Source organism: Tachyglossus aculeatus, chromosome 23 (assembly GCF_015852505.1).
Source record: "Tachyglossus aculeatus isolate mTacAcu1 chromosome 23, mTacAcu1.pri, whole genome shotgun sequence".
Taxonomy (NCBI): Eukaryota; Metazoa; Chordata; class Mammalia; order Monotremata; family Tachyglossidae; genus Tachyglossus; species Tachyglossus aculeatus.
In genome coordinates this window covers 41,733,282-41,747,012 of record NC_052088.1, presented here as the reverse complement: position 1 = coordinate 41,747,012, position 13,731 = coordinate 41,733,282, and the positions used below count along the sequence as shown (strand labels likewise).

The following is a 13,731-nucleotide window of genomic DNA, read 5'->3' as shown; positions in this document are numbered from 1 at the left end:
GGTGGATAGGGCACAAGCACGCTGGGCCCGATCCCCGCCCAAAGCGGGGGAAACCGAGGCCCGGAGGACGCGGGTCTCCCTCCTTCCCGCTCCGTGGCCTTCCCAGAGGCCGCGTTCCTTCATCATCATCAATCGTATTTATTGAGCGCTTACTATGTGCAGAGCACTGCACTAAGCGCTTGGGAAGTCCAAATTGGCAACATATAGAGACAGTCCCTACCCAGCAGTGGGCTCACAGTCTAAAAGGGGGAGACAGAGAACAAAACCAAACATACTAACAATATAAAATAAATAGGATAGATATGTACAAGTAAAATAAATAAATAAATAGAGTAATAAATATGTACATACATATATACAGGTGCTGTGGGGAAGGGAAGGAGGTAAGATGGGGGATGGAGAGGGGGAGAGGAAGGAAGGGGCTCAGCCTGGGAAGGCCTCCTGGAGGAGGTGAGCTCTCAGCAGGGCCTTGAAGGGAGGAAGAGAGCTAGCTTGACGGAGGGGCAGAGGGATTGGGGGCATTCCAGGCCCGGGGGAGGAGCCTTGTCGCCCACGAAACCCCGTCTCCCACGATGCCGTCGCGCCGGGCCCGTGGGGGCCCGGCCTGACACGCCTAACTTTGGTGAGTGGCAACCGTGCGGGCGGTGCCCGGGCAACTGACCCTGGAGAGCGGGTCGGTTGGCCGGGGACCGGCACGGCTAAGTGTCCAGAGGGGGCCTCCCCCTTCCTCCGGCACCGCCTGGTGAGAAGGGCACGGACCCGGGAATCAGAGGACCCCGGTTCTCTTCCCGACTGTGTCGCTGACGTCTCCCTCTCCATCCTCCGCTCGACCTCTCGGCTGCCTTGGCCCCCCGTGGCCCACCCACTTCTCCCCAAAACTTGATCCCACCTCGGCTCCGCTGATGCCATCCTCTCCCGGTCCTCCTCTCGTCCCTCTGGCCGCTCGTTCTCAATCTCTTTGGCGGGCTCCTCCTCTTCCCCCCACCCCCTGACTGTGTGTGGGGGTCCCCTCAGAGTTCAGTTCTGAGTCCCCTCCATCCCCCCCATCTTACCTCCTTCCCTTCCCCACAGCACCTGTATATATGTTTGTACATACTTATTACTCTATTTATTTTACTTGTACATATCTATTCTATTTTATTTTGTTAGGATGTTTGGTTTTTTTTTTTTCTCTGTCTCCCCCTTTTAGACTGTGAGCCCAATGTTGGGTAGGGACTGTCTCTATACGTTGCCAATTTGTACTTCCCAAGTGCTTAGTACAGTGCTCTGCACATAGTAAGCGCTCAATAAATATGATTGATTGATTGATTCCCCTTCTATTGTGTTGCCAGCTTGTACTTCCCAAGCGCTTAGTACAGTGCTCTGCACACAGTAAGCGCTCAACAAATACGATTGATTGATTGATTCCCCAGCTACACCCCCTCCCGTGGATCCCTCATTCAGGCAGCGTGGCTCAGTGGAAAGAGCCCGGGCTTTGGAGTCCGAGGTCATGGGTTCCAGTGCCGCCTCTGCCACTTGCCAGCTGTGTGACCTTGGGCGAGTCGCTTCACTTCTCTGGGCCTCAGTTCCCTCAGCTGTATCATGGGGAGTAATAATAATAATAATAATAATAGTGGCATTTATTAAGCTCTTACTACGTGCAAAGCACTGTTCTAAGCGCTGGGGGGGTTATAAGGTTATCAGGTTGTCCCATGGGGGCTCACAGTTTTAATCCCCATTTTACAGAAGAGGGAACTGAGGCACAGAGAAGTGACTTGCCCAAAGTCACACAGCTGACAATTGGCAGAGCCGGGATTTGAACCCACGACCTCTGACTCCAAAGCCCGGGCTCTTTCCACTGAGCCACGCTGCTTCTCTTGCCAGCTGTGTGACTTTGGGCAAGTCGCTTCACTTCTCTGCGCCTCAGTTCCCTCAGCTGTAACATGGGGAATAATAATAATAATAATGGCATTTATTAAGCTCTTACTATGTGCAAAGCACTGTTCTAAGCCCTGGGGGTTACAAGGTGATCAGTTTGTCCCACAGGGGGCTCCCAGTCTTCATCCCCATTTTACAGATGAGGGAACTGAGGCCCAGAGAAGTGAAGTGACTCGCCCAAAGTCACCCAGCTGACAAGTGGCGGAGCCAGGATTTGAACCCATGACCTCTGACTCCAAAGCCCGGGCTCTTTCCACTGAGCCACGCTGCTTCTCGGGAGTAAGCCTGTGACCCCGAGCGGGACAACCTGCTGACCTTGTAACCTCCCCGGCGCTTAGGACGGCGCTTTGCACAGAGTAAGCGCTCATTAAATGCCCTCATTATTATTATTATTCGCTCCCACAGCCTCAACTCCCACCTCCGTGCGGCTGGTTCCCAAATCTACGCCTCCAGCCCTGACCTCTCCCTCACTTCAGCCTCACATCTCCTCCTGCCATCAGGATAGCTCTATTTTGACGTCCCGCCGTCACCTCCAACTCAGCCCGTCCGAAACAGAGCTCCTCAGACCATCCCCTTCCCCGATTTTCCCATCACCGTAGGCGAACCACCACCCTTCCCGTCTCACAAGCCCGCAACAGTGCACGCCACTCTCATCTCTCTCATTCCACCCTCACATTCGATCCGTCGCTAAATCCCGTCAGTGCGGTCTTCACGATATTGCTAAAATCCACCCCCTTCTTCTCCATCCAGGCTGCTACCACGTTAATCCAAGCACATCTCCTCTCCCGCCCAGATCCTTTTTTTCCCCAAACACATTCAGGCCACGTTTCTCCTCTCCTCGGGATCCTCCGGCGGCTGTCCATCCCCTCGCTCCCTTCCGCCTCGCCCTCGCATTTCCTGCCTTTATTCACCCTTCCCTCGGTCCCCGAGTCCTTCCGTACCTCTCCGTAATTCATTTAATCACAGTCCCGTCCGTCTCCCCCTCTAGACCGCAAGCTTCTCGTGGGCAGGGATCGTGCCTCCCAACTCTGTGACACTCTCCCAAGCGCTTAGCCCGGTGCCGTGCCCGCAGGAAGCGCTCAGTAAATACGAGAGGTCAATCCACCTGCCGCGCGAGCCGGCCAGTCGCCTCACTTCTCTGTGCCTCGGTTTCCACGTTGACAGAATGGGGATTCGGTCCTTTTTCTCCCTCCAACTTTGACTTTTGAGCCCCGCGCGGGGCCCGATGGGTTGGAGGTGACGGCGGGACGTCAAAATAGAGCGTCTGCCCCACGTCTTCCCCAACGTGGGAAGCGCTTATGATTCCCCCCTTCTAGACCGGGAGGCTGTTTGGATAAGGATCGTCTGTATCCATTGCCGAACCGTACTTCCCAAGCGCTTAGTCCGGCGCTCCGCCCACAGTAAGCGCTCGATAATTAGGGTGGAATGAATAATAATAATAATGACGATGGTATTTGTTAAGCGCTTCCTACGTGCTGAGCACTGGGGGGATACAAGGTTGTCCCACGTCTTAATCCCCATTTGACAGAGGAGGGAACTGAGGCCCAGAGAAGCGAAGCGAGTCGCCCAAAGTCACACGGCTGACAGTCGGCGGAGCGGGGATTTGAACCCGTGACCCTCTTTCCACTGAGCCACGCTGCTTCTCCAGGCGCGGGGGGACCGTGCCCGGGGCCGGCAGGCTTCGCTCACCCACGCATGCCAGCCGGGCGGTGTCCAGCCGGTAGCCCTCAAAGCAGTCGCAGGTGTAGCCCTCGGGCACGCGGACGCAGCGGCCGTTCTGGCAGCCGTTCAGGACGCCGCACTCCTCGGCCCCCTCGAAGCCGCCCCGGGGCCCGGCGGGGGCTGCGGGCGAGACGGCCGGGCGGCGCGGTCAGCCCCTCAGCCCACCCACGCGGGGGGACCGCGTCCGTTATCGTACTGGACTCGCCCGGGGGGGGCTCAGCCCGGCGCCCCGCGCGCGGTAAGCGCTCGGTGACCGCATCCCTTCCCCTCCCGCGGCCGCCGCCACCAACCTGGCCGCCCGGGCACGAAGCGAGGCCCGGCTCCGTGCCCGGGGTCCCGGTAGCCGTCCGGGGGGCCCCCGTAGCCCAGGTCGGCGGGCCCGGGGGCGTAGTCGTAGCCCGGCCGGGGGGCGAGGTCGGCCGCGCCCCCGCTCCCCCGGCACAGCTCGGCGAAGACCTCTGCGGGGAGAGGAGGTGTGGGTGCCTGTGGGTTCCCGGGCCCGGCCCCCAACCCGCCCCCCGCCCGGCCCCCGGCCTCACCGGACGTCGTCGGGGGGCAGAGGGAGCACTGCCGGCCCCAGGCCTCGCCCCCCTGGCAGCAGCACTCCGTGTAGGTGGCGGCCGCCTCGCCGGCCGGCGGCTGGCAGGCGTAGTCGACGACCCGCCGCCAGCAGACGTCCACGTGGACGGCCGGTTCCGCGTAGTCCTCTGGGCCCCCCGGGACGGAGACGGGCCCGGTGAGCACCCCCGGGGGGAGAGGCCCGGCCCGCGCCGCCCCCCGCCCGGCCCCGGCCCCCTCACCCGCGGTGGCATTGACGCAGCGCCTCTGGCTGGCGTCCAGGACGAGCGGGGGGCCGCAGAAGCAGTGGAAGGAGCCCGCCGTGTTCACGCACGCGCCGCCCTCGCAGGCCGCGTTGGCGCACTCGTCTTCGTCTGCGGGAGGGGGAGCGCTCACTACGTGCCGGGCGCCGGCCGAGACACCAGCCCGTCCGGTGGGACGCGGCGGGGCTCCCGGCCTTCGTCCCCGTCCGACGGACGAGGCCCGGAGGACGACGGCGTCGGTTCAGCCGAGCGCCGGGAGGGATGCGGGGTGATCGCGTTGGCCCCCGCGGGGCTCCCAGTCTTCGTCCCCGTTTTCCAGGTGAGGGAACTGAGGCCCAGGGAAGCGGAGCGGCTCGCCCAGGGTCACCCGGCTGACGAGTGGCGGAGCCGGGAGGAGAACCCGAGCCCGGGTTCTTCCCGCTGAGCCACTCAAAGACTGTGAGCCCGCTGTCGGGTAGGGACCGTCTCTAGATGTTGCCAGCTTGGACTTCCCGAGCGCTTAGTACAGTGCTCTGCACACAGTAAGCGCTCAGTAAATACAGTTGAGTAAATGAAAGGTCTCCCAGCAGACCGGCGGCAGAGCTGGGAGCCCGTTGTCGGGTAGGGACCGTCTCTATCTGTTGCCAACTTGTACGTCCCAAGCGCTTAGTACAGTGCTCTGCACACAGTAAGCGCTCAGTAAATACGATTGAATGAATGAAAGGTCTCCCAGCAGACCGGCGGCAGAGCTGGGAGCCCGTTGTCGGGTAGGGACCGTCTCTATCTGTTGCCAGCTTGTACTTCCCAAGCGCTTAGCACAGTGCTCTGCACACAGGAAGCGTTCAGTAAATACGGCTGAGTGAATGACCCCCAGGCAGCGCCCACCTTTTTCCAGTTTAAAAAAAAATTTAAAAAGATTAATTTTTTAATTGAAAAAAGATTAATTTTTAATTAAAAAGATTAATTTTTAATTTAAAAAGATGAATTTTAATTAAAAATTCAAAAAAGATTAAATTTTTAATTAAAAAAGATTAATTTTTAATCAAAAAAGATTAAATTTTTAATTAAAAAAGATTAATCTTTAATCAAAAAAGATTAATTTTTAATTAAAAAAGATGAATTTTAATTAAAAAATTTAAAAAAGATTATTTTTTAATTAAAATGTTTAATTTTTTAATTAAAAAAGATTAATCTTTAATTAAAAAGATTATTTTTTATTAAAAAAGATTAATTTTTAATTAAAAAGATTAATTTTTAATTAAAAAGATTAATTGTTTAATTAAAAAGATGAATTTTTAATTAAAAAGATGGATTTTAATTAAAAAATAAAAAAGATTAATTCTTTAAAAAAGATGAATTTTAATTAAAAAATTAAAAAGATTGATTTTTTAATTTTAAAAGATTAATTTTTCAATTAAAAAAGATTAGTTTTTAATTAAAAAGATGATTTTTAATAAAAAGGATTCATTTTTTAATTAAAAAGATGAATTTTCAATTAAAAAAGATTGATTTTTTAATTTAAAAAATAATTAAAAATTAAGAAAAAATGACGGCATTCGATAAGTACTCCTCACGTGTCCAACGCTGCTCTAAGCGCTGGGGTAGTTGGATGCAGACTGCGGGACGGGAGAACCGGGGCCCGGGGGAGTGAAGCGACTTGGCCGAGCAGTCGGCGGAGCCGGGATCGGAACTCAGATCTTTTCTCTCCCAGGCTGCCAATTTTCTCTCCGAGAGCTCAGGGGTGGGTCACGCGACCCGCGGACCCCCGGGCCGGCGCGAGAGATGGGTCCCCTCCGACGGCGAGCCCGGTGGGGGGGTCGGTTGTCCTTACCCACGCACTCCAGGTGGGACGCGTTGTTGCGGTATCCGGGGTGGCAGAGACAGGTGTACCCGGGCGCCGTGTTGAAGCACCGGCCGGCCTGGCAGAGCCCGAGCCCGAATATCACGCACTCGTCCGCGTCTGCCGGGGAACGAGCCGGGGGTCATTCATTCGCTCATTCGGTCGTGTCGATTGAGCGCTTACCGTGTGCCGGGCACTGTACTGAGCGCTTGGGACGTCCAAGTTGGCCGCAGCTAGAGACGGGCCCTACCCGACAGCGGGCTCACAGGCTAGAAGGGGGAGACGGACAGCAAAACGTAATAACAAAATAAAATAAATAGAATAAATGTGGACAAATATATATACAGGTGCTGTGGGGAGGGGAAGGAGGTAAGGTGGGGGGGAGGGGGTCATTCCATCGTATTTATTGAGCGCCTACTGTGTGCAGAGCGCTGGGCTAATGGGGATGAAGACCGCGAGCCCCCCCGGGGGCCGACCTGATCACCTTGTAACCTCCCCAGCGCTTAGAACGGTGCTTGGCGCATAGTGAGCGCTTAACAAATGCCATCATTATTATTATTATTATTGGGAAGTACAAGTCGGCGTGGCTCAGTGGAATGAGCCCGGGCTTTGGAGTCCGAGGTCCTGGGTTCGTACCCCGCCTCCACTAATTGTCAGCTGTGTGACCTTGGGCAAGTCACTTCTCTGTGCCTCAGTTACCTCATCTGGAAAATGGGGATTGACTGTGAGCCCCCCGTGGGACAACCTGATCACCTGGTAACCTCCCCAGCGCTCAGAACAGTGCTTTGCACATAGTAAGCGCTTAATAAATGCCGTCAATTATTATTATTATTATCTAGAGGCGGTCCCTACCCAAAAACGGGCTCCCAGTCTAGAAGGGGGAGACAGGCGATGAAACAAAACACGTGGACGGGTGTCAAGTCGTCAGAACAAATAGAATTAAAGCTCTGTGCACGTCGTTAACACAACAAAATAGTAAATATGTACAAGTAAAATAAATGGAGGAATCAATCTGTCCAAACGTATGTACAGGTGCTGTGGGGAGGGGAAGGAGGTAGGGCGGAGGGGTGGGGAGGAGGAGAGGAAAAAGGGGGCTCAGTGTGGGAAGGCCTCCTGGAGGAGGTGAGCTCTCAGTTGGGCTTTGAAGGGAGGAATCAATTGTATTTATTGGGCGCTTACTGTGTGCAGAGCACTGTACTAAGTGCTTGGGAAGTACAAGTTGGCAACATATAGAGACGGTCCCTAACCAACAGCAGGCTCACAGTCTAAAAGGGGGAGACGGAGAACAAAACCAAACATGCTAACAAAATAAAATAAATAGAATAGAGATGTACAAGGAAAATAAATAGAGTAATAAATATGTACAAACATATATACAGGTGCTGTGGGGAAGGGAAGGAGGTAAGATGGGGGGATGGAGGGGGGACGAGGGGGAGAGGAAGGAGGGGGCTCAGACTGGGAAGGCCTCCTGGAGGAGGTGAGCTCCCAGTAGGGCTTTGAAGGGAGGAAGAGAGTTAGCTTGGCGGATGTGCGGAGGGAGGGCGTTCCAGGCCCGGGGGAGGACGTGGGCCGGGGGTCTCCAGTCAGGCCCCCCGGGTGGGCCCCGGGGTTTAGGTGGAGGGGTCCACGCTCGGCCCTAATAATCATCGTGGTATTCGATAAGCGCTTACTAGGTGCCGGGCGCCGTTCTGAGCGCCGGTGTGGATACAAGGCATTCGGCTCAGATCCGATCCCCGTCCCCCGGGGGCTCACCATCATCATCATCATCATCAATCGTATTGAGCGCCTACTGTGTGCAGAGCACTGGACTAAGCGCTTGGGAAGTACAAGTTGGCAACATATAGAGACGGTCCCTACCCAACAGTGGGCTCACAGTCTAAAAGGGGGCTCACGGTCTCCACCCCCATTTTCCAGATGAGGGAACCGAGGGCCAGGGAAGCGAAGCGACTTGCCCAAGGTCACGCGGCGGATGGGTGGAGGAGCCGGGACTAGAACCCAGGTCCTCCCGACGCCCGGCCGCTACCCACTAGGCCGTGCGGCTTCTCCTTGATCCCTTCGTCCCCCAAGTTGGGGGACGTTTCGGTGGAGGGAGGGAGAGACAGTGACAGAGACACCCCATCCTCCTGCCCCCCTCCTCTCTATGTAGAATGAGAGGAGAGAGAAGACACCCCCCAAAAAATAAAACTTTGTGAGGGACAGAGGGAATGCTCAGTCTATAATAATAGTACTTGTTAAGCGCTTACGCCCTCCCCCCCCAAAAAAAGCTAGAGAGGCAGGAGGGAATGCTCAGTCTATAATAATAGTACTTGTTAAGCGCTTACACCCCCCCCCCCAAAAAAAAAAAAAACTTTGTCACCCGCCTCTGGTCAGACAGAGAGGCAGGAGGGAATGATCAGTCGATAATAATAGTAATAATAATAATAATGGCATTTGTTAAGCGCTTACTATGTGCAGAGCACTGTTCTAAGCGCGGGGGGGGGGGGATACAAGGTGATCAAGTTGTCCCACGTGGGGCTCACAGCCTTAATCCCCATTTTACAGATGAGGGAACTGAGGCTCAGAGAAGTTAAGTGACTTGCCCAAGGTCACACAGCAGACGTGTGGCGGAGCTGGGATTCGAACCCATGACCTCTGACTCCAAAGCCCGGGCTCTTTCCAATGAGCCACGCTGCTTCTCCTAGTACTTGTTAAGCGCTTACTATGTGCCAAGCACTGCTCTGAGCACCAGGGTAGCGAGGCTCAGTGGCAAGAGCCCGGGCTTGGGAGTCAGAGGTCACGGGTTCTAATCCCGGCTCCGCCACGTGTCTGCCGTGTGACCTTGGGCAAGTCACTTCTCCGAGCCTCAGTTCCCTCATCCGGAAAATGGGGAGGAAGACTGGGAGCCGCGTGTGGGACAACCCGATCGCCTTGCATCCCCCCTCCGGTGCTTTGCACGGAGTGACAAATGCCATCATTATTATTATTATTATTATTATTAAGTCAGGTTGGATGCAGTGCCCGTCCCACACGGAGTTCACCCCCAGTTTACAGAAAAGCAGCGTGCCTCAGTGGAAAGAGCATGGGCTTTGGAGTCCGAGGTCATGGGTTCGAATCCCGGCCCCGCCACATGTCTGCTGTGTGACCTTGGGCAAGTCGCTTCACTTCTCTGAGCCTCGGTTACCTCGGTTACAAGGTGATCAGGTTGTCCCACGTGGGGCTCACAGTCTTAATCCCCATTTTACCGATGAGGTAACTGAGGCCCGGAGAAGTTAAGTGACTTGCCCAAAGTCACACAGCTGACACTTGGTGGAGCTGGGATTTGAACCCCTGACCTGTGACTCCAAAGCCTGTGCTCTTTCCACTGAGCCACGCTGCTCCTCTGATCTGTAAAATGGGGATTAAGACTGTGAGCCCCACGTGGGGCAACCTGATCACCTTGTAGCCCCGCAGCGCTCAGAACGGTGCTTTGTACATAGTAAACGCTTAACAAATGTCATTGTTATTTACAGATGAGGGAACTGAGGTCCAGAGAAGCGAACAACAATAATAATAGCTATTATTATAATTTTATATAGATATATTGTAATTATGATGATTATAGCTATTATTATAATTTCATATAGATATAATTATGATGATTACACGTGTTTGTTAAGCGCCGCCTACGTGCCGGGCACCGAATTCGGTGCCGAAAATCAGAATTCCTCGGAAAGGGGCCCCAGCTGGGAGGGGAGGAGAGGGAGGTTACCGATGTAGGTGGCGTGTCCGTATACCAAGGCGCCGTCGGCGGGGACGTAGCCCTTCCCGCTGGGGCAGATCTCGGCGAACTGGGCTGAGCGGGGTGGGAGGGGAAGGGGGCAGAGGTCAGAGGGGGTGGGCTTCGGTCCGCCCCCCGCCCCCCGTCCAGCCGTGCTCCCCGGCGGACACCCACCCGAGGCCGGGGGCGGGCAGGGCTGGCAGGCGTGGCCCCAGCCGGCCCCCCGAGTACAGCAGCACTCCTCCCGCGTGGCGTTCCCGCTCAGGAGCCTGGTGCAGCTCGGGTCGGAGTAGCAGGCCGGGCGCTCGGACCCCGGGCCGGGGGCGGCCCCGTCCACCGCCTCGGGGGGCCCTGCGGGAAGGAGCGTGAAGGCCGGGCCTCGGGGGGCCGGGCAGCCCCCCGCCGCCCGCCCCGCAGGCCGGGCCCCTCACCCAGGGGCTCCCGCGGGCGGCAGCGGCCTCGCCGGGCGTCGTACTCCTCCAGGTCGCTGGCACAGAGGCACAGGAAGGAGCCCTCCACGTTCTCGCACAGCGCCGCCCCGCACGCCGCCACCATCGCCTCGCACTCGTTCACGTCTGCGGGACGGGCGCACGTCAGGAGCGGGCCGCCCCGGGCCCGCCTCCCGTCGCCTCCGACCGGTCCTGTTCATCGAGCGCCGTTCCCAACGCTTGGGAAAGGGCGAGGGGCCTAGTGGATAGAGCCCGGGCCCGAATCCGGTGCTCCGCACGTAGTAAGCGCTTAAGAAATGCCATTATTAGTATTATTATTAGAGGAGGAGCAGCATCTCTCTGCAGTCCCACCTGCTGAGGCCGGATCGTTTCCCTCTCCAGTTACTCTAATCCGTCCTCGCTTATTTTCCCACTTGCAAGACATTGGATTGTGACTAAAGGCGCCATGTGATTGGACCCAGGAGTTCTTAAACATAAACAGAGATGAATCGGTTTCCTTTATTGAGCGCTTACTATGTGCAGAGCGCTGTACTAAGCGCTTACTCTAATCCGTCCTCGCTTATTTTCCCACTTGCAGAACATTGGGTTGTGACTAAAGGTGCCATGTGATTGGACCCAGGAGTCCTTAAACGTAAACAGAGATTACTAATAATCACCTAAAGGTGCCATGTAATTGGACCCAGAGATTACTAATAATCACCGATCAGCACTTAACACCGCCGCCCGCGAGTGGATCGACTGACGGTCTCCTGAACTCGCTCCCTTCCACTTTTCCCCAACCCTTCTTCTCTGTCAGAGTTTTATCGGTACCTAATAGGATGCTGAAAACCTTAGGGGGTTGGAAAGTCCAAAACAAACAGAGACACACTGTTGCCAATCTGTACTTCCCAAGCGCTTGGTACAGTGCTCTGCACATAGGAAGCGTTCAATAAATGCGATTGATGATGATGATGATGGGAATTCTAAAGAGCTTGGGAGTCAGGGGTCACGGGTTCGAATCCCGACTCTGCCACTTGTCAGCCGTGTGACTTCGGGCAAGTCACTTCACTCCTCGGGGCCCGCGAATCCCGGCCCCGCCGGGTGACCCTGGGTAAGTCGCTTCTCTTCCCTGGGCCTCGGCTCCCTCACCCGTAAAACGGGGATGAAAACTGCGTGGGGCGGGACGGCGTCCAACCCGATCGGCCTGTCTCCGCCCCAGCGCGCTCAGTACAGTGCCTGGCACCTAGGAAGTGCTTAAACGAGTTGCGCGGGTATTGTTCTTCCAATATAACTGAGCGGGTGGACGCATTCCTCGCACGGAACGAGCTCACAGTCTAGCCCTGGCTCCAGAATTCCCGCCTCCGGGAACCCCGGAGGGGAAGAAAATCCAGTTTGAGGGTCTCTAGGGAGCGCCGCGTGGGAGTGGATCACCACGGGAGGCTCTGAACAGATTAGGCGCCCGATAAGTAATAATAACGGTGGTATCTGTTAAGCGCTTACTATGTGATAAGCGCCGGGATAGAGAAGCAGCGTGGCTCAGTGGAGAGAGCACGGGCTTTGGTCGTGGGTTTGAATCCCGGCTCCACCACGTGTCTGCTGTGTGACCTTGGGCAAGTCACTTCTCTGAGCCTCAGTTCCCTCATCTGTAAAATGGGGATTAGGACTGAGCCCCACATGGGACAACCTAATCATGTTCTATCCCCCCAGCGCTTAGAACAGTGCTTTGCACATAGTAAGCGCTTAACAAATGCCTTTATTATTATTATTATACAAGAGAATCAGGTTGTCCCACGTGGGGCTCCCCGTCTTCACCCCCATTTGACAGGTGAGGGAACTGAGGCCCGCAGAAGTGAAGCGACTTGCCCAGCGTCACCCAGCAGACGAGCGGCGGAGGCGGGATTCGAACCCACGACCCCTGACTCCCGAGCCCGGGCTCTTTCCACTGAGCCACGCCGCTCTCCGGGCGAGCGGACGGGGCCCCGAGGGGTGTGGAGGCCGAGGACCGGCGCGAGGATGGAGGAAGAGGAAAAGCACCGGACTGGGAATTCTGTGGGAAGTGGGGCGAGGGCGGACCACTCACCCACGCACTCCGGGCCCGAGGGGGAATTCCGGTAGCCCCGGTCGCACAGGCAGCGGAAAGAGCCGTCCGTGTTGTCGCAGAAGCTGTGGTTCCCGCACGGGGTCCCGTTGGCGCATTCGTCGACGTCTGGGGAAGAGGAGGGCGGGCGGGCGGGCGGGCTCGGGGCTGACCGCGCTCGGGGGGCCGCGCCCCCCACCGAGGCAGCCCCCCGCCGCCGTCACACAGCGGTGGGAGCCCGGGCTGGCCTCGCACTCCCAGCCGCCGCGCGCTGCGTTCCCGGAGTCCGCGCCCTCGGCCGCGCCTGCGGTCCAGGCGGTAAGAATTCATTCAGCTATGTACTGAGCGCCCACCGTGTGCAGAGCACCGGGCTGAGCGCTTGGGAAGCCCAAGTTGGCCCTACCCGACAACGGGCTCGCAGTCTGGAAGATAGTCACGATGGCGTTTGTTCAGCGCTGGGGAGGTGGCCCCCCCGGGGGGCTCCCGGTCCTCACCCCCATTTGACAGGTGAGGGAACTGAGGCGCGGAGAAGGGAAGCGACTTGCCCACAGTCACCCAGCCGACAAGTGGCAGAGCCAGGATTCGAACCCATGGCCTCTGAACCCTCGCCACCGAGCCACGCTGCTTCTCCGAACGGCCGCGAGCGACCGGAGGCCGTCGACGCAGCGGCCGCCCGGGCACCTGGACGCCTCCGGGCATTCGTCCATGTCGGCGGGGAGAGGGGCGTCCCGGGCCCGGGAGGAGGGGTTCATTCCTTCGTTCAATCGTATTTATTGAGCGCCTACTGTGTGCCGAGCGCTGGACTAAGCGCTTGGGAAGTCCAAGTTGGCAACATCTGGAGACCTGACCCTCCCAGGGCCCCGGTTATCCCGCTGCCCGGGAGAAGCAGGGAGAAAAGAGACGGGCCCGGGCGTCGGAAGGACCGGGCTTCCGATCCCCGGCTTTGCCCGCTGCGGACCCTGGGCAAGTCATTGGTTCGTCCAGTCGTATTTATTGAGCGCTTACTGTGTGCGGAGCGCTGGACTAAGCGCTGGGAAGGTATACGAGTCGGCAACGTAGAGAGATGGTCCCTACCCGACAGCGGGCTCACGGTCTAGAAGGGGGAGATGGCCGGCAAAACGAAACGTGAGAAGCAGCGCGGCTCGGTGACTGTGGAGTCAGAGGTCACGGGTTCAAATCCCGGCCCTGCCCACTGTCAGCCGTGTGACTTG

General features: G+C 56.7%; 1 protein-coding gene across 1 annotated transcript in view; it reads right to left on the bottom strand.

Annotated features, from left to right (window-relative positions):
- The window catches only part of LTBP2 (latent transforming growth factor beta binding protein 2), a 103,481-nt gene that overhangs the window by 473 nt on the left and 89,277 nt on the right, over positions 1-13,731 (bottom strand). The window contains exons 23-31 of the mRNA XM_038765583.1: positions 12,524-12,649; positions 10,447-10,590; positions 10,190-10,366; positions 10,007-10,090; positions 6,271-6,399; positions 4,440-4,571; positions 4,179-4,346; positions 3,930-4,097; positions 3,607-3,759 (exon numbers count right to left, since the gene is read on the bottom strand). Coding sequence (XP_038621511.1) covers positions 3,607-3,759; positions 3,930-4,097; positions 4,179-4,346; positions 4,440-4,571; positions 6,271-6,399; positions 10,007-10,090; positions 10,190-10,366; positions 10,447-10,590; positions 12,524-12,649 — 1,281 coding nt within the window. The remainder of the gene's footprint in view (positions 1-3,606; positions 3,760-3,929; positions 4,098-4,178; positions 4,347-4,439; positions 4,572-6,270; positions 6,400-10,006; positions 10,091-10,189; positions 10,367-10,446; positions 10,591-12,523; positions 12,650-13,731) is intronic.